Below are 24,610 nucleotides of genomic sequence, written 5' to 3' on the forward strand. Positions count from 1 at the left end.
TGATGCGATGTGCAGTCGTTTCATTAGTAGGACGCACACTAATTGTGTTGTGAAAGCGCTCTGAACGGGGAGTGACTTAGCAAGGAAAGCAAAGGCAGGGGAAGAGGACTCAGAGCTTAAAAAAACAAAATTAAAACTTATGATTTTTTATAGTTTTTTTGGCAAATATAGCATTTTCCGGGTCATCTAAATATGTTGTGTTCGCAGTGTATTACCCCGTCTGTAAGTATCATTGACCTGTATTCAACTACTGCTGTGTCCTTGGGCAAGACACCCCACGCCACCTGTGATTGTGCGAATGCATATGTGAGTAATTCCCTGTGCTATGTGCTTTGAGGGCCTATTGGGGGCAGTAAATGTCAGAGAAATGTAATTGGTCACTTATCTGCCTCAGGGTGCTGTGGTGATGGGTTATCCACAGCCAGCAGAGCACCCGGGGGAGCTGTTGCTGCGCTCACGAGGGAGAAGAGGCGGAGATTAAGGAGGTCAGGGTGTGAGACTGTTATCACAAGATATATATTGTTTATAGGGAACATATAAACCATACGTAATCCTCTCCAAACGATCCAAGGTATCGCCGTGTCTATTGCCATGGCTACAACAGCTCACAAGTCCATAGTGTTCGGCAGTGATTGAGTTGAGTTAATGGATATTGCCGTGAAAAGAAGAGTGAATACATTTAGATCGCACATTGAGTGACATAGTTCCATGTTGTTGTATGAGTCAGAAGCACCAGCGTCGGTTTTACACTTTTTACAATGTTAAAGGCTCATATTACGCTATTTTCTGAGCTATTTTATTCTGTTGTTTCCTTATCAAAACATACCTGGAGTTGTGTGTTGTTTCATTTGTGGATTTACCACACAAACCCGGCATATTTAGGCAGAGTTCTGGTAACAAATTAAATGCTCCACTGTGTTTTTCAACTCCTTACACCTTCTCTTGAATCATCTGGATCATTTCAGCACTAGAGTCGCCAGTCTTTATGGAACAAAAGGTAAAAGGTAGTTGTTAACTTGGAAACAACCATGACATAATGTCACAAGGTGGAACAGAGCATTTTCAGCTTTGAGGATGAAGAGAGAGTAATATTGCAGAGTTACGTGAGGCAAAACGCAACTCCAGGTGTGTTTCTGATGAGGTAACAGCATTTTAACATGGCTTAAAGCTGACAAGAGTCAATTTTGTGTTCCATTTGACCGGGTAAACTGTCCGGATCAGTGGGCATCACAGCACAGCATTTGGGGACCTGTCTACAGATATTGTTCCTGGTCTTGGAGGAATTGACCCGTTGTGCATGTTTTGGGTTGATGGGTGAATCAGTTAGTTATTATTATTATAAATATTTATTTATTATTTTAAATATACTCAATAATAAAATTGAGCATATCTCTAATACAACATTCACATTTCAGATCAAAATTGGTGAAATGAATAAAGAAAATCTGTTCAAATAAATTACCCTAAAACCAATACTAGGCATTCATGAATGTCTTAATATTTTGATAATTTGCACATGGTAAATGGTCACATTTTTCTATAGCGCTTTTCCACCTTCGAGGCACTCAAAGCACTTTACAACAAGGAACCACTCACCCATTCACACACACATTCACATACCAGTGTACGCAGACACTGTGGGCAAGGTGGGTTAAGTGTCTTGCCCAAGGACACAACAACAGCATTCATCTGTGGGAGCTGGAATCACACCAGCCAACCTGTGGGTCAGTGGATCTGACCGCTCAACCTGTGATGTTTGTATCGAGAGCTGGAATCAAACCACCAACCTTCAGATCAGTGGGCGAATGCTCTACCAACTGAGCTACTGCCGCCCACACAGCTAATGCTAATGATTGTCTTTATCATGTAGGATAACCTGTCACACTGTATTTAACCTGTCACACTGTATTTAACCTGTCACACTGTATTTAACCTGTCACACTGTATTTAACCTGTCACACTGTATTTAACCTGTCACACTGTATTTAACCTGTCACACTGTATTTGTGTTATTAGTTTATTTTTTCAGACCAAGAGTTTGTTTTCATATCTGATAGTTTCAGCTGCTCACTAGCGGTCTTCCTCAGTGTGCCTCTTCCACCGGGAGGAAGACAGCGCCAAAACATGTATAAATCAGCTGACTGGACACGTCACACCAACATCACATGACCATGTGAGCAGTGAGCAGTCGAAACTGTCAGGTATGAAAACAAACTCTTTGTCTAAAAAAAGAACCTAATAACATAAATTATCGAAAGACCAAAATAAACCTCATTGGACACTGTGCTTGTGTATGTCCTCACTATCTGAACCTGTGTGAAGCAGGACGCAAAAGAAAGTTAAAGCTATTGAGCAGAGGTGGAGTCTGAACTTAAGTAATAAGAATGACAACTGGTGCGTCTCAATGTCACGACATTGGGGATGTTCTACATGTATGTCTATGGTGGAATGTTTCTGCAGTTACCACAGTGACACAATGCACACATGATCAAACATAGCCATAAAAGCAGAAACTGAAGAAAAAAATACAAAATGGATTTAAACAGCATATATTTTCATGAGCCTGTGATCAATAAGAGTGTTTACAGTCCTGCTTAGGCTGTAATATTACTGAGGACAGGCTTTTTATTTTTAATCATTTCACCTGTTCCAACAAAGTCAGTTCTTTATGCTCAGCTCATGTTAAAATAAAGCTTAGATTAAAGTTGAACTTGAGTCACAAAGCTTCAGACAGAGCAGAGTCTCAGTTTGCATCGCAACTCCAGGGAATGTTAATGACATTTGCTGCAAAGTATCAATATAGAGAGAAAATGTACCAAGTTTCAATTCACTCTCTTAGCGCTAACGATTTCTGTCAAAGAAATCAAACACCAGTAGAGCACATTTAGGCCACATGAGGCGCGTTAAATACTGCAATCAATTCTTTACATTAACAGGTCGATACGTCGATTCAGTAATGCCATAACTCGTACTGATCGATCCAGAAACACTGTGCCATGTCTCAGTAGATGTTATAATGTAGATATTTTTGACATAGCGAATAGAATTTATCATATTTTTCAGTTTGATATGCTGCGTTACCACAGCTGGTCTCTTATCTATGTCTGTGTGTGAACAGAAAAGAGCTCTGTCAGTATTAGCAGTTCATGATTTGGTAGGGAAACCAGACATCCCTATTTACCCGGGACAGTCCCAGTTTTGAACCCTGCGTCCCCTGTCCCAACGGTGATTTGTCCCAGTTTTATACCATATTTTTCGGACTATAAATCGCATTTTTTTCATGGTTTGGGTGGTCCTGCGAATTATACTCCGGTGCAACTTATGTATTAAAATTTTCACAATGACAGAGAGCGCTCTAGTCTTGTGTGTCAATATCTGCTACTCCTGTTATTCCTGTACCACTGTCACTTCGCACTCTACTGCGCACGTCTCATGTAGAAATAGCCACTGTCTCGCTGCAAATAGTGAAATATTCAGCCGAAAACAGTAATAGAGCAGCAGAAAGAAAGTTTGGAGTGAGCGAGAAACTTGTATTTGACTGGTGGAAAGCGGGGATGGAGAACACAGCTTCACGGTAACCGGGAGCGTGCACCATGCAACTTTCCTGGAAGTCACTGGATGAATCGACAAAGCCTGGACTTCAATGACAACCGAAACCATCCTGTCGAGACTCAGAAAGGCCAGAAAAATTCTAACTGAAACTGATGCTGAGTCTGTCAACAGCTACACAGAAGAGGAAGCGGCGCTGCTTTTACATCATCTATGGTTTATATCTCCAGAGGTCGCGCAGAAGTGACACCGAGGATGAAAAATTCAATGTATTTAGTGACGTGGACTGAGATGGAGAGCTTGGTAAACTTATGTTTATGCTATAATTATCTGAATAACTGTTAATATGTTACGTTGACATATTAACAGTTAACATATTCTGTTGTTATTACTGTAACTTCTTGCCTTTCAAGATGAAATGTTGGTTACCTGGTCACTGATTTTACAAAATACATTTCCCCAGAAAGTGTGACTTATATATGTTTTTTCTTGTTCATTGCGCATTTTTTGGCTGGTGCGACTTATACTCCAAAGCGACTTATAGTCTGGAAAATACGGTACAAGAAATTTCCTTTCTGATGAGTGAGAAGCTGCTCAGAATGAGTGTCAGCTCCTCCATTGTGTCTTAGATTACAGGCCTCAGTGCGTGCGACTGGAGACAACCCTCTCGTATACAGTGGTCAGTAATGTGTGAGTCCCCCAGGGTACAGTCCTGTCTCCATTTTTGTTCACTCTTTACACCTCTGATTTCCAGTACAGGTCCTAGTTTGAGCCATCTACAGAAGTTCTCTGATAACTCTGGAGCGGTTGGGTGTATCAGAGACGGACAGGAGACTTACTGCAAACTTTGTGGAGTGGTTCCAGGCAAACCATCTGCTCCTGAACGTTGACGAGACCAAGGAACTGGTGATTGACTTCAGGAGGAAGAGGATACCAGTGGAGCCTGTCACCATCTATGTACTTTCTCTTGCTATCTTTTTTGCTACTTATTTAGATTTCATTATTACCATTTAAATTTTTCTTTTCATTATCTTGTGATGTGTGAGCTGCTCCGTGTAAATAATTTCCCTTGTGGATCAAAAAAGTTTGTCCAAGTCTAAGAAAAATCCTAGGTGTCCCTATTTTTGTCCAATTTGATATCTGCCAAGTAAAGAGAGGCATAAATTGTCATTTGTTTAGGTAAAATACAGAAAAGCTACTTAAAAATCACCAAAACACAAAGAAAATGTGACTTTTCTGACTCATGTTAATCATGAATGGGCTGAATGCTGAAAAAAAATCTCCTTAATTACACACTCACTTTTATTATTATTTTATTATTATTTGAAAATCTGGTCACCCTATCTCTCTGCAGTATGCCTCATCACACAGAACTCTACAATGGCGCCCCCTTGTGTCTGTTTGGAGCATAACAAGTGACTAACAAAGGCCGGCCGCATCAGGTAGTCGTGGTTTTACTGCTGTATGTGGCGTCTGATGGGTTGGTGCACTTTGATTTCCTTAAAGGGAACAGAAGCTGGAAATGGTGATGAAAACTGCTCTGTGAAAACAAGAAAAATATGTGTAAATTAAAGGTCAGGGAATGAACAACTAATGTAACAAATCTAACAGTTTTTTGTGACTATATCATTTATTTTTTACCCTGAACATAAAAGGAGACAGACCTCTACTCCACTCCACTACAATGTTCAAATCCAGGCTCAAAACAAGATATTTTTTCTTATTCCCTAAAGACACTGTGCCTGATTTTATTGTCTTACGGTTTGCAGTGGTCCAAAGTTATTCCTCCCTTACCTTATTTATTCAGCGCATCCTAATTCACTGTGGTAAGTTTAGGAGCGCTTTTCTCAACTTTCAGAGGCTATAGCAGAGTTTAGAAGAACAACTAGGAGGCTAATAGCTCAGTTCCTGATTCTCATCCAATACAACTTTTTCTAATTAGATGCAGACAGTATACAGTTGACTTAATTTGCCCTCAAGAGGTGCTTATACACTATATCTGTACTGGGGTAAGACAAGTTTAGCTCAAACACAAAGAAACACGTCAGGTACAGACCCTTGTACTTGACTTGTGCTCTACAACTGAACTTAAACATACTACTGAACATTTATTTTAAAAGTCTCTTGGTCCAGGTTGTGTCTCACCGGTGCTGTGTGTCCTCTCCTTGGGCTTGTACGAGAGCAGCTCCTCTCTCCTCTCTGTGTCTGAGCTCAGGTCAGACTCGGCAGCGTTCAGGCTACTCCCAACGTCAGGGCTGCAAAGGAATCATTCATTTTGGTTAGAGTTGGTGGCCCTGCTGGCGCCACCTAGTGCCTCCGCTCAATTTCAATGCTCTCCAGCGACTAGGTCAGGAATCGGAATACACTGGACGGTTTGCAAGAACCCCAGATGTTGTAGACCGTGCACTGGCCAATCAGCGAAGAGCCATACATTCAGTGTTGGCAACGATTCCCAAGACCAAGGATTTAAAGTCGGAACAAAGAGAATGTTTGGTGAATTTTATCAAGGGGAAATACGTTATTGCTCTTCTTCCTATGGGATTTGGGAAAAGCTTAATATAGCAGTTAGCCCCGTTAGTGGCACATTACATACATCACAACCAAATAAATAAAAAAGTACCCACCTACCATCAAGCGAACAAATTCTAATCCTGCGAGGTCAGACGGTTTCCACAAAGTGAAACCGGCTGATGAATCAGGCTAGTGGTACCCTGCCCTCTGCCTGAAAATATAACTCCAGACTAGGGGTGCGTAGAGTAGCCAAAACTTGTACTCAAGTGTGAGCAATGTTACTTCAGAATAATACTTAATAAATTACTCAAGTACAAAGTAGTCCAAGAAATTACTCAATTAAGAGCAAAAAGTATTTTGTTAAATTACTACTAAAGTAAGAGCTGGGACATAACATTTGATTTATAATATGAAGTGAATTTAACTTGAAAGCCAAAACAAACAGACATAAAAATGAGAAAAACTAAATCATATTTAAAGGAGCAGTGCCAGAAACACAAATGTCACTTGTAGTCTTACTCACAGTGGGAAGAGGAACCACAACATTTACTCAAGTAAGAATACTGCCACTAAAATAAAAACATTATTCAAATAAGAGTAAAAGTCTGCTGCTAGAAAAGTACTTTGAAAATTACAATTTCTTTAAAACGTTACTGAAGTGAAAGTACAACCCTTTTCTGCTTTAGACGAGAGAATTTGTGAGATTTTCAGAAACATGCAACGTAATTTGTGAAAAAACAAAAATGACTGCTTGATTTAAATTACTTACTTTTGTTGAGTCAGAATGCCGTATATTTCTGTCAACAGCCTCTCAGCAGCTCCCTTTTCCAAGTGCATTGTGCCATTTATCAAATCCTGAGACAAGTTTATGTTGAGTTTCTGTAAGAACTGAGAAATAAAAAGTAAGTTAAAATAAATTTCTTTGTCGTATTTAATAAAGCACGTACTATATTTCTGTGGCCACCTTCTGTATGTGTCTCCAGTTGTCCTGTTTGATGGACAGCGCTGCTCCATTCTTATATGAATACAGCAGAAAGACTTTGGGGTAATACCGGGAGAAGATGTCTGCAACTAGGTAACCATTGGAGAAATCTCTGGAAATGGAAAAGTACATATACTGCATGTGTGTCTGTAGTGAGATATTCAGCAGTTACCACAGTGACATGATGCACAGATTAGCAAATACTTTCAAATATGTTTTAAGATGGTCAGAATACTCAAAAAATCCCGTATTTTCAGCACTATAGGGCGCTCTGGATTATAAGACGCTCTGTCGTTGAATGGTGAATTTTTGAACTTTTTTCACATATAAACGGCACTGGATTATAAGGCGCATTAAACAAAACACAACAGTTAAATAAGTCAGTCAAACTTTATTTAACGGGTTCACAATAACTCTCAACTTTGTTCAATTGTAACGCGTAAAAAAAAAAGTCTGAGATCACTAAATTGTTAGCGTATTTACAATAACTCATAATTGTTCAAACAGCTGGGCGATTACGGCGTCCAGCACGCCCGCATGCCTCTCGTCATTATCCGAGTCAGTGTCATTACTTTTCACCTGGCAGTTCAGTGATGATTCTGGTCTTGGTGAAAGCTCGGACCACAGTTGATACTGATCCTTAGCCCAGGTGTCCACGATCCATTGGCAGATCGTGGCGTAAGTCGCTCGGCGCGGTCTCCCTGTCTTGGTGAATGTGTGTTTTCCTTCTCTCATCCACTGCTCCCACGCAGTTCGCACTTTAACGTTATAACAGCCTTGAGTTTAAAGTGGGCGTTGTAAGTGTGTCTCTTGACAGGTGTATTTTGATATTAAAAGGAATCACAGTACGTATTACTCGTCGATGCTCCTGACTACTGTAGCCGTAATGCTGCAAGTGGTGCGGCTTTGTAGTTTACTAAAGTCGTACTAAGACACCCAAATAAATTCATATATAAAACGCTCTGGATTATAAGATGCGCAGTCGTTTTTGATTAAATTAAAGGCTTTTTAGTGCACCCTATAGTGCGGAAAATACAGTGTATAAAATTGGTATAAATAACACATTTTCAAGACCCAGGACACGCTTTTACTTGCCCAAAAGGACTCAAACTCCTAACAGGACTTTTTAAACTTATTTGATACTTATGAACAAAATTAAGCAGTGTACTGTTTAATACAGCCAGATTTTAACATCAGGCTCAGTTCTGTGGTGGTTTGTGCTGCTCTTGGACCAAACTGGCTCTGTGACACTGTGCTGTATTTTTCAACTGTTAAAAACACCTTTTACTGAAGTTGTGACAGAGCTTCACAGTCTCAGGTTCTTAATTGTATGTATGTTTTCTTTTTTGTTGTTAAAAACCCGTTAAAATTTTTGAAAAGTTAGAAAAGTTGTTCCATGTTTAAAAAGGCAGAACACCGTAACATCATGTATGGTCAAAAATGGGTTCATGTAATTTTGTTTGTGTTTGAGAACATGTGAATAAATATTGTGAAAAATATTGAGCTCAAAATTGACCATTATTTGTCACTCTGCCTTTGTATCAAGAGCCAAAAATAAGGAGTCGTGCAAAGACAAAAGGAAGTAACAGTGTAAGTTTTGTTAGTGATTTAGTTCATAAATACATTTTATTTTAAAATCCAATCTGTCGCCTCCTTCTTTTTGTTGCGGCCTTGGCACAGGGATGTAACACATTAAATAAATATACCTTTGTGTTCAGTTATACTTAAATTATCTGTAATGTGAAAGTATTTGGTGTATTTATTCATACTTTACATACTATGAAGCAAAGTAACTCGTCTGTCAAACTGTTTAACTGTGTAAGTGTCGTTGCACGATCCTGATCAGCACTAAACAGGAAATCCAAACCTCTTCTAGATCATTTCAAACAAACTCCATGATGACTGGAGCTCGGTGAGGTGTTTTTCTTATCATGGATGGAAGTCTGTGGAAAATCAAGCAAATAATGATCATGTCAGTTTCTTCCTTTTGCGTTTGCATGACTCCTTAGTTTTGGCTCATGATATAAAGGCAGAGCACAGGAACAGGAAGGGTCAATTTTGAGCTCAATATTTTTCACATACAAATATTTCTTCATTATAGCAACTAGCTGTCAAATTTTGGTAGCTCTACCTATTATACTTTTGTTAAGGTCTTTTGACTTTGTAGGGCAGTTTAGCTCCTTGCCTTATCTTTACCAGTTACTGTTGCAATCAGTGTAAAAATCCAGGACACTCTGACTCCTCATGTGCACAGGGACATGAGTATCCTGGTTTCACCATATCCAGAATCAGGACAAGGCTCATAAACTGGACACTGATGCGCATGTAAACGCACTCACTGACTGCACAGCCTGGTCTAGACCTATAGAATTTATGGGCAGTGTTGGGGAGTAACAGATTACATGTACCGGAGTTATGTAATCAGAGTACAAATTATGAGTAACTGTAACAGTTACTGTTTCAGTGGATTACAGTTACCTGGTTGAAGTAAATGGATTACACGGCGGGATTTTCCTGTTTTCACATTTTGGGCTAAATCCCTTTAATTTTTTATTTTTTTTCCGGTAATTCCACTCAGGTCTAAACCAGGTCCAAACCAGGACTAAACCAGGACTAAAACCAAGTCTAAACTGGGACTAAACCAGGACTAAACCAGGACTAAAACCAAGTCTAAACTGGGACTAAACCAGGTCTAAACCAGGTCTAGAATGGGTCTAAACTGGGACTAAACCAGGTCTAAACTAGGTCTAAACCAAGACTAAACCAGGTCTAAACTAGATTTTAACCAAGACTAAACCAGGTCTAAACCAGGTCTAAACTAGGTCTAAACCAAGACTAAATCGGGACTAAACCAGGACAAAAAACAGGTCAAAAACAAGTTCCAAACCAGGACTAAACCAGGACTAAAACCAGGTCTAAACCAGGTCTAAACCAGGTCTAGAACGGGTCTAAACTGGGACTAAACCAGGCCTAAACCAGGTCTAGAACGGGTCTAAACTGGGACTAAACCAGGTCTAGAACGGGTCTAAACTGGGACTAAACCAGGTCTAGAATGGGTCTAAACTGGGACTAAACCAGGTCTAAACCAGGTCTAGAACGGGTCAAAACTGGGACTAAACTGGGACTAAACCAGGTCTAAACCAGGTCTAAACCAGGTCTAAACCAAGACTAAATCGGGACTAAACCAGGACTAAAACCAGGTCTAAACCAAGACTAAATCGGGACTAAACCAGGACTAAAACCAGGTCTAAACCAGGTCTAAAACCAGGTCTAAACCAAGACTAAATCGGGACTAAACCAGGACCAAAACCAGGTCTAAACCAGGTCTAAACCAGGTCTAAACCAAGACTAAATCGGGACTAAACCAGGACTAAAACCAGGTCTAAACCAGGACTAAAACCAGGTCTAAACCAGGTCTAAACCAAGACTAAATCGGGACTAAACCAGGACTAAAACCAGGTCTAAACCAGGTCTAAACCAGGTCTAAACCAAGACTAAATCGGGACTAAACCAGGACTAAAACCAGGTCTAAACCAGGACTAAAACCAGGTCTAAACCAGGTCTAAACCAAGACTAAATCGGGACTAAACCAGGACTAAAACCAGGTCTAAACCAGGTCTAAAACCAGGTCTAAACCAGGTCTAAATCATGCTGCATGGACCGTGTCTCCTCCGCTTCTATCAATAATATTTTTAATTTGGTTCAGTAAAGTCTGGACTTTTTAAAATTTTCTTTTATCAGACAAAACTTCTTATGTAAAGATTTCCTCGTCTTTGTTTCTCTACAGCAAATCAAGTAATCCAAAGTATTCAGATTACATTACTCACTTTAAGTCATTTAATGGATTATGTTACAAACTACATTTTGGGGTATGTAATCTGTAATCTGTAGGGGAATACATTTAAAAGTAAACTTCCCAACACTGTTTATGGGCCTGTATTTATTTATACCAACGATACATGTGAGGCCAGGATTAGATTAGATTAGAGTCTGTTTATGTAAAGTCATTGTCCTAAAGTTAGCCTGTTACCTGCGCACATTCCTGGGGTAGAAGGACAGCTGGAGGTTCAGGATCCACTGGAGCACTTCTCTGGGCAGGTCTGACCTCACCGGGGACACGAGGGACAACGCCATTCTGAGCTGCAGTTTAAGACAGACAAATAAATATCACTTCACTCACTTAATATGTCCTGGGATTGCAATTAGACGGCAGATACAGCGGTGTTTTGTGCACGGTTTTGAGCGCTAGTTTGCTCAGTGTTGCAGGCTTCCATGGCAACAGCGTGTCACCAATCAGAAAGTGATGTGGCGCCATCTAGAGGCGGAAGTGGAGCACAGCATCCACGAAATACTGAGCTGATTAACGTGGTTTAGTCGAGGTTAAACTTTATAATCTGCCATTTCTTTCAGTTCTTTTAATTTTAGTAGATCTATACTGCCCTACAAAGGCAAAAGACCTTCAAAGTTTATTTTTTTTCCCAGACAACAGTATAATAAGTAGGGCTGCCAAAATTTGATAACTAGTTGCTATAATTAAGAAGTATTTGTAAGTGAAAAATACTGAGCTCAAAATTGACCTTTGGCCTTTATTTGTCAGTTCCTGTTCTCTGCCTTCATGAGCCAAAAAATAAGGAGTTGAGCAGAGGAACAAGGCAATTTACATGATCTTTATTTACTTGATTTTGCCCAGACTTCCATCCATGATAAGAAAAACATCTCACCAAGCTCTAGTAATCATGGAGTTTTGTAACAAACAGGCTGGTTCCCTTCACCCTTCACTAGGACACTTTAAAACACTGCACTTTGATAGCACACAGCACTTTCAACATATTTGCACATGACAAAAAGAAATTGCACACAGTTGCTTTAAAAAATATTTATTGTCTTTCCTTTTTACTACTTTTTAATCCTGAGGCACAGTGGCATTTTAATTGGAAGCTGCTGGTCCCTGGAGGGAAAGGAGACAATTAACCAATTACATTTTAAATTCAATTAGTGCAATACATGGTGCAATATCTGTTTCTGAAATGTTTTAAATGTTGATGTGTTTAGTAGTGTGTTTTATTGTGTTTTAATGAATGGTGTGATTCTGCTTTTACTTACCTCCTTTTTTAATCTTCTGTCCAGGTGCTAAAAGAGTCCACCAGAACCAAGCTCCCTCTTTTAAGGTTCCGGGCTGGACTATGTATATTATTTTGTACAGAGGTTTTAGGTTAGGTGTTTTATTGGTTTACTGGTTTTAAAATTTAATTGGTGTATGGTTTTAGGGTTTTTATGCATATAGTTGATGGTTTTAATAGTTATCTGGTTTTTGGTTATTTTATGGATTGATTGATTGCATTTATATGGAGGTTTAGATTAAGATTTTAAGATAATTTTACCATCCCTATTTTAGCTATAGTAGTTTTATCCAATCAGTGAGACCAGCATAAAAGGCGCCTCAAAACATCAGTCTGGGTTCTGCTGCTGGAGAGGAAACTGCCGCCTGCCTCCATTTTGCACCCTGCACTTTTTTTGCACTTGCACTTCTTGTAATTATTGTTAGGTATCCTCAAAAAATCATTCAGCGTGTTCTCTTAAAAATAACCACTGGAATCGATCGATTAAAAACAAAAAGAATTTAGAGAAGAATTCCCTATACAATACAATTCTAATACAGAGCTCTGGGTCAGATTGTTGTCCCTAACTGCCTATGGCTACAGAGGTCTTACGATCAGGCAATCTGACTGCCTCTGAACTAAATTAACCCAGGTTTTATAGACATGAATATGCAAATAATATGTTGAACAGGTAACGCCTTGAATCTTCCCTGGAGTATCTCTGCATTCCTTTAGGTTTAGGGAGTTGACAGCAGCCCAATGTAAATCACCAGTTTGTTTAGTTTCACACCAGACCAAACCATCTCCACTGCTGCTGCTTTACAATGAAATTCCTTAAAAGGACACAACCTGTATCTGCAAAGGATTACCTCAAAAGCATACATGTTTCACACAGTGGTACCTTTAAACATACATAAGATTTCAGTGGTTAAACAACTCAATGTGTAATAGTCAAACAAATTCAATGCACATGTGATGCACTCGAGAAACTTCACCATTTGGTACAGCCTTCATTACTGAAACAAAAAGTAAACTGTGGACCATTGCTTCCTGTCTATGTCTGGATTTTTTAACCTGACTCACTGAACCCAATCCGCTTCACGGTCAACCTACATCACAAGTTTGTTTGAAATGATCTAGAAGAGCTTTGGATTTCTTGTTTAGTGCTGATCAGGATTTGACAGACAAGTGACTTTGCAGTATATTATGTATAGTATGAATAAATACTCAAAATACTTTCACATTACAGATAATTTAAGTAAAGTTTAATGTGTTAAGACCCTGTGCCAAGGCTGCAACAAAAAGAAGGAGGTGAGAGGTTGGATTTTAAAATAAAAAATATTTATAAACTAAATCACAAACAAAACTTACACTGTTTCTGCCTTTTGTCTTTGCACGACTCCTTATTTTTGGCTCATGATACAGAGTACAGGAACTGCCAAATAAGGGTCAAAGGTCAATTTTGAGCTCAATATTTTTCACAATATTTACTCACATGATAAAGGAGGTCTCAAATACAAACAAAATGACATTCATTACCCCTCCCTCTGGACCTCACTCCCACAGAAACTCACCTGTTAAAACTGGCATTCCCTCCATGATTCCCCCGTTTTCTACAGTGTCACTTTTGATTTCAGTCCAATCCACTTTGTTTGTTTGTGAAATGTACTATAGAAACAGTTTCCAAAGTGCTGCACAAATACATAATAATAACAACAATTATGAAATGATAAAATACACTACTAAAATAACCATACTAGTCTTAAAATAATAAAACCAGTAAAATAAAATAAGATAATCAAAATCCTAATCATTTGTTTGCAAAGCATTTTTGAGTGTCCAAAAAAGCGTTGGATAAGTCCGATGTATTATTATTTATTCATTTTTGACCAAACATGATATTACGGCGTTCTATCTTTGTAGGGCAGAATAGTAATAACCAGATTCCACTAAACTGGCTAGACCTCTTGGAACAACTATTTTGACAAATGAAGACACAAAAGTTGCTGATAATAACATTGTTTTATTTTATATTGTTACGACCCAGCTCTGCTAGGGACAGGGGGAAACAACAAAATAACCAAGATTGTAAAATGGTAAAACTAAAGTTGTGTTTTATTTAAAAGAACTGTTAAGGTGAAGCTAACAAAAGGAGGATATTTACAAAACTTAACAAAAAGCGGCTCTAAATAGAGTGGCTAAATGTATAACTAAAAGTAGGGTAACAAAAACAGAGTATATACAGTAAATGACAATAACAGAAAAACAAGCCAGTCTCAAAACAAACTCACAAAGCCTAAAGGACTACTAGTGTCTCTAGGTTCACAAAACTAATTAGAGCGCCACAGCACAGACAAAGAGACACAGCAAAAGTGGCATGCAGTCCACAGCAGAACAGCAGCCATGAGTAGCAGGGGGCGGGTCCTTTTATAGGGCCAGAGCTCCAGGTGTAGGCCCAGGATTGGTCAGGTGTTTCGGGTTCCACCAATCAGCGGGAGGGGCTCCAGATGCCATCTTAAATTGAATCCTCCAATCACAGCATCACAGCAGGGGGTCTGTATATGGAGGTTTGCACACACACAGATCTAACCAGATATGGCCAGAGGAGGATCTGGAGGCCTGTGGCCGTAACATATATACATTCACAATTAGTTTCTAACAAAACAATGTATTACAGTGCAGATACGCTGTACTATAACCTGTAGTGTCGAAGTGCATAATTATAGACATTTATCTAAGTGCTCAAATCTTTTTACATAACCTCATATTTTAAATAACCTCGATACACAGCAAAAAAATTTATATTTACATGACTTAAAATGACTTAAAGGCACACTTTGTAACTTTAATTGTGGACTAAGTACTTGCATGGAGATGGGATTGCTCTGATATTTCTGTATTTTGGCAATAAAAACACTTGAATAAATACAAAAATATACGAGTTTACAGCCATACTGTGCAGCATTTCAGGCAAAGTGATAACATTTCCATGAGACAGGCAGGTGACTAACCCCAACCAGAAAAAAGCCATAGTGCACCTTTTGATAGTGATATGTATATGCGATAAAGTAGTACATTTACTTCAACATATGTTTAAGAAAACCAGTTTGAATCAAGTCTAACCATAAGGGCGGTAAATAAGTGTTAAATCTTCACTAGTTAAAACAAATTTCATTTGTTTTTACAGATAAATAATCTTTTTGCATCCATGTATCATTCATTCATTTGTTTTTATATATAAAACCAAAAATAAGAAAATGAAAAAAACAACAGTTTTCTTCATTATCTGTTTCCAAAACCAAAATGAAAAAAAAAACAGATAGCGATTGTTTTTTCAGTTTTCGATTTTGCGTTTCAGTGAATAAAGGAAAAAATGGATAACGGCTGTTTCCCGTTTCCGTGACTTAAACTGCCAAGCCGGACTTTTGCGCCGCATATGGACTGAATCAGGACTAAACCGTTTTCAGTCCTGGTCACAGTCCTGGCCTGGTCCCGGTCTAAGTCCTGGTCTCAGTCTTGGTCTGGTCCTGATCTGGTCCTAGTCCTAGTCTCAGTCTCGGTCTGGTTCCGATCTGGTTCAGTCCTGGTTCAGTCCTGGTTCAGTCCGTATGCAGCATCACAGTTTAAGTCATGGAAACGGGAAATGGCCATTATCTCTTTTTTTTCCATTATTCATTGAAAAACAAAATCGAAAACTGAATATCAGTTTTTTCATTTTGATTTTGGAGACAAATAATGAAGAAAATAGTTGTTTTTTTCATTTTTCTTATTTTTGGTTTTATATTGAAAACAAATAAACAAATGATACACGGATTCTTTTGCAGCCACACTTTGAACAACAGTCTTATTTATGCTGCATTCCAGTCGCAACTCGGAAGTCAGAACTCGGACTGACGTAATCTCCGAGATAAACATCGGACATTCCAAGTGTCAAGTAATAAAAAAATAACCAGACTATAACAGTAAAGATTCAATAAAGTAATAAAAAGTAGGAAAGTGCTCAAAATCAGCCAAAATGAGGATCCAATTAAGTTCATTTAGTAACCTGGACAGTGCTACTACATTAAAAGTGACATCAGAGTGGACTTTTGTTAAAACACGTTAGCAGGACAGTATGGAGGAGCGGTGCAGGAGGCTGTGGGGGTGTCACTGGTACTGCAGGTACCGCTGCAGTCTGCTGGGGAGGGGCAGGTGAGACAGGAGGTGCAGCCGGTCCCGCCCCACACAGCCCCGGATACACTGACGGCACATCTGACTCAGCAGGCGTGGAGTCGCTGGAGACACAGAGAAAGAATAATAATGACACAGACATTCACTTGTAAAGAGACCACAAGGTAATACTGAAACTACTTTTATTTTGTGTTGAAAATGATACTGTATGATCTTTATTACTATTATTGTTGTGGAACTGAAACTGGAAGGTTAACTACTTCAAAGTGATTCATTATATTATGTTTACATTTCACAGCTCTGATACGACTCCATGTCTGTACAAAATCAAAAGAGGCTGCAGAACGTAAGTCTCTTCCAAAATCACCCTACTCCCTATAAAGGCCAAATTATAGTTCTGTGTCACTGTAGTTTTTGATTTATGGATCTGCGTCGAGGTCTATGCGCCGCAAAGTAATTCACCACCACAATGCTAGGAGTTTAGGATTTAAAAATGCCGTTCGTGTATACAAAATGAAGCGAGAAAGTGGAGTACCGAAATGTTTGTAGAGCGATGGTAGAGAGGACCGATCACAGCTCTTATCGTCTGCCTACATGCATCCTGAATTTTGGACTTCCGGTCATCACACAATGCATACTGGGAAGAGTCCTCCGAAAAAGTGAGCATCAAACCACCATGTTTGTTTTCCCAGTGGGATGCCTTTATTGACCAAGCCGATCTGTTCAAGTTTTTTGAACCATAACGATTTTGTTTCTGGTTCTGATATTGTCATATTTTATTTATGCGACTCGGACATTGTAATTGTGTGGTTGTTGGATGTCCTAATGCCAGAAAACGACTCAAGAACTCCATAAATGCAAAAGAGAATCAGATCTGTGTGACTGCAAACCTCCATTTCCCTTCCCAACGCAATAGAAAAATAGTGAAAGGCGAAGGCAATGGGCAGTATTGATCCACAGGAAGAACCAAAAAGGAAACCTTTGGCTGCCTAAGAAATCATCCCGAGTTTGCAGCGAACATTTTATATGTGGGGCACCAACAAAGAAAAATCCCGATCCCTCGCTCAACCTTGGTTACGAATTTAAAAAGTCAGTGTCAAAGCGAAAGGCACCAGCTGTCAAGAAACAACTTCCACTGTAAAGCGACCAAGACGTGATGTTGCTGTAAAGCCACAAGAACTAGAAAGTGCAAGCTTTGTCTGTTTGTCTTCTGTACCTCTCGCTTAACAAACGGGTTCCTGTGTATCAGTACTGCCCATTGCCTTCGCCTTTCACTATTTTTCTATTTCGTTGGGAAGAGAAACAGTTTGAATGGAGGTTTGCAGTCGCACAGATCTGATTCCCTTGTGCATTTATTTGCAAACTTCCAAAGCCCATTTCTCGAGCCATTTTCCACTGTTAAGACATCCAATGACCACACAATTACAATGTCCAAATCCCATAACTAAAATATGACCATATCAGAACCAGAAACAAAAGCAATATGTTTCAAAAGACTTGAAAAGATCGACTTTGGCAATAGACGCATCCCACTGGGAAATCTAACATGGCGGGTTGATGCTCACTTTTTCGGAGGATCCTTCCCAGTATGCATTGTGTGATGACCAGAAGGCCGAAATTCAGGATGCATGTATTGGTTTGACGCGTAGTTACAAAATTTGTAGGTGCACATTGGTCGGGGTTCAAGGCGCAGATGATTTGACACACGACCATAAATTGGGCTTAAGAGCTCTGTCCTCTGGTGTGAGGAGAGGCACCAAGATCCTCCAGGGCCCATCACACCCATGTTCCCACAATTCATCCGGCTTCTGTTTGGACGTCAGCTGCGATGACCAGACTGCAGGTTTCAGAGGAGGACGGTCACTTTTATCCTGCGAACTGTTACCGTCCTCAGTCAAACTCAGTCAAACTACCCTGAAACGCGCATGGAATCTTAGTTCTCTCAATCTCACTTCCTGTGCCCCACCACTCCCAAGGGTTAAGTACAAAAAACTGAAATACCGTATTTTCCGGGCTATTAGGCGCTCTGGATTATGACTTGTCTATTTTCAAACTTTTTCACAAATAAACCGCACCGGACTTTAAAACACAGCAGTTAGATGGGTCAGTCGGACTTTGTTTGGCACGTTCATGGTGACTCCGGGCTTTGTTCAATTGTGACGCGTAGGGACGGTGCCGTTCCATTCCTCATCCGCGTGGAGTGATGTGTGGCTGCGGGTGTGTTTTGCTGCGCGGTCACTGTCTGCTCCGTGTGTGTTTGCGTGTGCTGCTGGTGGTGCGGCTTTGTAGTTTAATGAAGTCATGCTGGGACACCTGAGTGGATTTATGTATAGGGCAAGGCGTCGTTTTTTGATAGGGTTAGAGGCTTAAGAACGTGTCTAATAGCCCGGAAAATACAGTAAAAGTATTGTCTGTTTACCTTCATAGAGCAGTAGAAAGCCCTCAGTCAGGCTACTGGGCGGGGCCACATCCACAGGCCTCTGGTACTCTGTGTTCCTGGCATTTATATCAGCCCCAAAGTCCAGCAGCAGTTTGACCACCGGAGTGCAGTCTTTCTCTGCAGCCGCGTGTAAGGGCGAGTCCTGGGACCTGCCCTTCTGCACGTTTGCACCTGTCAGGAAGACCCACATCATGTGTCGTCTGCATGGATATGTCCGGTTGTCGAAAGTGTCAATATCCAGATGCTAATCAATACTAACACTAATAATCAAAACAAACTACACACAATTTTGAACAAGTGTTGATACTTATAAAAACAAAAACACAAAAACAACAACACATAAATTTGACAAAATCTGACCTCTCCAGAATATTTTAGAAGAAAATCCACACATTAAAATTTTTTTTTATTTTATGTTGAAAACAACTGTCTAAAAATGTATTATGATTGTGTTATTGGAATCAGTATTGAGCCTCTTCTTTAGTATTGATATCAAATTAAATTTTAGGACACTATGTGTGCTGGGTGTTTTTTCGATTACATTATATATTATGTATATTCATTCAGTGTCTGACTCTGCAGATTTTCTATTTGGTATTTGGATTCCAAGAGACCGGACACAATTATTCTTACAAAAACCAATACAATACAGTCTGGAATTTGTAATTTGATTGCCATTCCTGTTCGTAGAGCAGTGACATCCATAATAAGGACATGCCCTGTAGACTGTTATTGCAAATGTTATTTTTCCATCAGGGTGGAAGTATTTGGTAACCTTGAACACCCTGACAAATAAATGCAAAAACAGAGTTAAACAAAATTACAGCAGCAGAGTTTTGCATTCTTTGTTCATTGCTATTTTGATGTACATTATCATATATCTATATAAATATAAAAACCTCTTCCTCACCCTCTATGAGTGGCTTACAAATATCCGCACCTATAGAAGGCCAAATAATAAACATATCTACAATTCATGACATGTTTCTTATTATTAAACCATTCTGTCATGGTCCCCACATTCCCCACAGTCTAAAACAAACCTTTTTTTTCTAGAGGCAATAAGTAGTGGCAGCCTGCAGTACACGCGGTGTGTGCCTTGAATTTCCCCATTGAATTTAAATGGATCGCCTAACTTACGCATGGAGCAGCGCAACAGTGATTACTGACCAAACTGTTCACTTTTTCAGTGAGGGAAGGGCTGCTAAGACATTCACTCTTCAAAGTGCTATAATAATAATAATAATGATAATAATAATAATAATAGCACAACCAATCAGTGTGCATCCCACAAATGAAACTACTGCACATCGCATCACGTTTGTAGTGTATTGCTCTTGTATATTTATGGAAAATTACAGTGTGGGAGCATGGGTGAGCATGTAGGTTTGTGGGCTCAGATTTGAATAGGATTGTACTGCTAACCAAAAGGAGGGTCTGAATATGGGCCGGGAGAGATTGCTAGATTACTGAAACAAGCATGGATAACATTACCCCTCCTCAGGCATGTTTTTGATGAGGGAACTATGATATAATGTGGTAGAAAGTGCCAAAAAGTCAATTTTGCATAATACTCTTAATATAATGAAAATACCTACACTACGTTGTTAAAAAAAAAAAAAAAAAAAAAGTTGTTCTAAACACCTTGTGTTCCATTTTTGTGTACCATTAACATATGGTTTCTTGTGTTTGTGTGCAGTGGTCTGACCTTCCCTGAGCAGTTTGCGGGCACACTCCAGCTCCTGGCACATGCAGGCCGTGTACAGTGCTGTGCCCAAGTGAGGGATGTCCATGTCCACGTCCGCCCCCCACGTCACCAGAGCCTCCACACAGCCGTAATGTCCTGAGGAATGAAACTGATGAGCCAATCACAGCAGAGAGTACTGAGAGAGCTGCAGTCTGAGGTCATACAGGATTAGTGAGGATCCACACTCAGTGAACTCAAAGTCAAGGAGGCAGTAGCTCAGTTGGTAGAGCATTCGCCCACTGATCTGAAGGTGGCGGTTCGATTCCAGCTCTCAAAATAAACATCACAGGTGTGATTCCAGCTCCCACAGATGAATGCTGTCATTGTGTCCTTGGGCAAGACACTTAACCCACCTTGCCCACAGTGTCTGCGTACACTGGTGTGTGAATGGGTGAGTGGTTCCTTGTTGTAAAGCGCTTTGAGTGCCTTGAAGGTGGAAAAGCGCTATAGAAAAATGTGACCATAATCACACAGGCAACGTAGACCACAGGAGATAATGCTAACTGAAGTGTGTTATGGGCTTTAACTATTATATAATGTCCACTACATAATAACATTGATAGATGTCTTTGCTGTAGATTAATAATGTAACAATGTTAAAATGATCATGATGAATACATTATAGTACTATAAATTCTGGCTCGAATACACAAGTTTCAGAGTGATGAAAAATTAGGACTGCTGCCATAGCCATTCAAAATTGGATGCAGAAAGTTAAAACACAAAGAGGCAAAATGTTTCAACTTTTTATACACTATTTATGCAAAGCTGTTCTGAGGTTATTGTACAGATACGTAACAGCTAGGTTTAGTCTCAGGGAATATTATATTTTCAGTATCAAAACTGAAAACAATCAGTCTACCCTTAAAGGTAGTAAACTACTGTCACAATAGCTGATCTGGGGCAGACTGACTGAAGTGAGGCTGCCAGTCTGTGCTATCAGCCCATCCAGCCAGAACCAAAAATCACTCACACACACCCCATCCTTTCACATAGGCATGTGGTCTCTGTACACAGATGTACCTTTACTAGTGGCCTCGTGTATGGGTGAGGGCTGGTACACCAGTGTCTGTGGTCTGGCTCCGTTCTCTAACAGTAGCTCTGCACACGTCACGCTGCCCACGGAGCAGGCGTTAAACAAGGGCGTGACCCCATCCATCGTGGACGCATTCACCTGTGATCAGTGAGCTTTGTTGTAGAGGGTCCATGAAGCAGTTCAACATTTTTCAAAGAGTAAATTAATATTTGTTGATAAAATGACTTGAACCAGAAGTGGTACTTACATTGGCCCCGGCATCTATAAGAGCTCTTGCACAGGCCACATGGTCTCCCAGACAGGCTTCATGTAGTGGGGTCACATGGTCTATGGTCAGGACATTTACATTGTGGCCCTGAAAAACAAAGTGTTTATTTTTAGTTTGGCTGTACTGATAAAGCTCAGACAGGTGACACAGTGGGGAGGTGGTTCACATTATATTGTCAGATTTTTTCCATCATTAGTCTTGCCTACAATATCTAAGTTATGAAAATTTGGTCAGGATAATATAATATGTTACTAGAACCCTTAAGCTGCTTCGCTAAACAAACAAAAACTAAAACATATCATAATACTAATTCTTTAATTGTTGATATTGCAGACTGATATAAATATTGTTTTTTGCATTCACAAAACATACTTATATTAGGCTATTTATATTAAATACAGTTGAGGTATTCACATTCTGAATCTTAAATTATGTAATTAAACTTATGTGCTAATGTGTAATTATACTAATGTGTGTAATGTGGGTGTATTTCCTGATAAAATATTGCACATGTCGTTGTTTTATAAAGTAAAAGCTGTTTATTATCTTGTTTTTAAAGGAGTTGCCTCTGAAATGTCTGACCTGTAACTTAATCAGATGGTGTCACCTGCTGAAGATAGATAAGTTAAATTCCATACTGTGGAACATTCCAGGCAAAGCCATAACATCTCCATGGAGACATGCAGGAGGCATAAGCCCCAGAAAAATAAGAAAGGTTCAAAGGGCAGTTAATATTCACACAAGGGTAAAGCACTAACTAAAAGGTTTATTTTAAACTAATTAAAAAAAAATAAATGTCAAATTGCAGTTCATTTCAGTAATACTAGAGTATGATAATAGAGGAAGGAAACGCTTTTTGGAGGAATACCCAACTAACAATACACTATTCACAATAGTGGCAATCTTAAAAAAAAAAAAAAGTTTCTGTGGAAACGCTCACTTACTTTACCTGGACAATTAAAGTTTTGAGTGCAAGCAGACGGCCTTGAGCTGCTGCATCGTGGAGCGGTGAGCGGTCTGCCCACGAGCCTGCAAAACAGACACACATTTGTCTTTTTTCCAACAAAACTTAATAAGTTATAAATAAATAAAGTTATAATCCAACTGTTTCACCTACACACCTGAGTCTATATCAAAAATCACTGCTAAGGCGTTCCACACATTCGCATCATTATCTTCCTGGTCAATTTCATTCATCACACTTCAAAAACGTTTTCAGTTTTTCAATTTGCAAGCCTCTAACCACCGTGACAGATACTCCAAGTTAGTCTAATTACTATTCTGTGGAGACGGTCCACTTTAAATGTAATATCTCTTTCGAATTATAGCTGCAGATTATGTTGTCAACTCGTCTCCCCGGCTCCTTCAGAACATCTGGTTGCATATGTTTTGGTGCCTGTCTGGTTGATAGTGTGAGCGGGTGCATAGCTCTGCGAATGGAAAGTAGGGCAAGAAGGGGGTGGTGAGTGGCGGGGAGGGTACCGTGACTATGTTCTATTAATATACATCAGAGGAAAAAGAGCTGCTCGCTAGCGTCAAGTCTGTATTTGTACATTTAATACTGAATGTGGTGTTTCTCAGTTACTATTATGGAAATCTTAAGTTACATTGACTATCATGAAAACCTACCTACATACTTACTTTTACATGATATGAGGTTTATGTGGTTAAGTTCAGAATGGCGTATTTGTAAACATGTATATTTACTCTGGAGTAGTCTAATAAAGGCATAATGTGGGTTAAAATGATTATTATATTAATAAAATTATTAAATATTATAATAAAAATATAAATTATTATTGTCATTGCAGGGCTGAACAACTTTGAAAATAAAAATAAAAGAAATGCAATGTTTTTTTAAAGAAATATTTGAAAGAATTTAAAGTATTTTTTTCTGAAAAATACTACGATTTGCAATTTATGTTTAAAAACTTGGATTCTGTTCAGAGTGCACATTGTATCTTAGAGCATTAACATTTGAGAGAAGACTGAAATATGAACTGATAACTCAATACTTAATTACAGAACAAGTTTGTAGAGATCTAAACTAAAGAAACAGCTAGATTTGTATATAAAAAGATCACATATTTTGATCTTTGCAGATGAAACTGACTTGTTTTGTTGACTTCACTACAATGCAAGCACTCATTCTATGCCAAATCTTGCTAAGGTTTTCCATGTTTGTTTCGGCTGCACACTGCTACTCACGGTGCTGCTGTCCGTAGTCATAAAACTCGGCAGATATCCTGGCCGCCTCCTTGCGGTTGCCCCGTACGATGTAGAAGTACGTGAGCAAGTTGAGGGAGATTTTAACAAAGAGCTTGAAGCAGAACAGGGCCAAGATGCTGAGGTAAACATTGCTGAGTTGGACCGCGAAGGGCCGGTTGGTGAGCTCTTCTGGTGGTTCTGTCATGTCCTTTGGCACGCTGCGCACCGGAGACTGGGGTCACGGCGAAGACGAGGGGTCAGGTGACGGTCGAAAACGCCGAACACTGTGAAGTGTTTCTCTGTCAAGTGGAGGAGGCCGGGCTGACAGGGCTGGCTGCGGTCCTGTCAGGGTAAACCGTGGAAAAAATGCACGGCAGCTGCTACTGTGGGGAGAGAAACAACAGCAGAGTAGTGGGGGACAGGGGGGAGAGGAGGAACACGTAGTATTATGGAATGGTCAGAATGTACATTAATATATTCCGGTGACAGGCGAAAATATAAAAATATAGTGGTTCATTAAAAGATTCTGTACAAGTGACAAAATTACTACTCATACTAAGACTAATAATCACATAGTAGCTTATAGTACAATAGGCTACT

At 39.5% G+C, this 24,610-nt stretch overlaps 2 protein-coding genes across 2 annotated transcripts; both read right to left on the minus strand.

Moving 5' to 3' along the window:
* Positions 1-4,997: 4,997 nt before the first annotated feature.
* Positions 4,998-11,194, minus strand: spata4 (spermatogenesis associated 4). The gene is made up of 5 exons (XM_055159543.1): positions 11,073-11,194; positions 7,025-7,154; positions 6,830-6,948; positions 5,695-5,804; positions 4,998-5,089 (listed from the first exon to the last, which is right to left on the minus strand). Exons 1-5 carry the CDS (start codon positions 11,174-11,176, stop codon positions 5,004-5,006), a joined length of 549 nt encoding a protein of 182 aa, XP_055015518.1. The 5' UTR covers positions 11,177-11,194; the 3' UTR covers positions 4,998-5,003.
* A 5,082-nt stretch (positions 11,195-16,276) lies between these two features.
* On the minus strand, positions 16,277-24,353 carry asb5a (ankyrin repeat and SOCS box containing 5a). Its single transcript, XM_020917663.2, has 7 exons — positions 24,011-24,353; positions 22,752-22,831; positions 21,782-21,889; positions 21,522-21,672; positions 20,460-20,594; positions 18,731-18,922; positions 16,277-16,415 (listed from the first exon to the last, which is right to left on the minus strand). Exons 1-7 carry the CDS (start codon positions 24,213-24,215, stop codon positions 16,288-16,290), a joined length of 999 nt encoding a protein of 332 aa, XP_020773322.1. The 5' UTR covers positions 24,216-24,353; the 3' UTR covers positions 16,277-16,287.
* Between the last annotated feature and the right edge of the window lie 257 nt (positions 24,354-24,610).

Source organism: Boleophthalmus pectinirostris, unplaced genomic scaffold (assembly GCF_026225935.1).
Source record: "Boleophthalmus pectinirostris isolate CB_2022bp ecotype Guang Dong unplaced genomic scaffold, ASM2622593v1 HiC_scaffold_23, whole genome shotgun sequence".
In the NCBI taxonomy this organism is placed as follows: domain Eukaryota; kingdom Metazoa; phylum Chordata; class Actinopteri; order Gobiiformes; family Gobiidae; genus Boleophthalmus; species Boleophthalmus pectinirostris.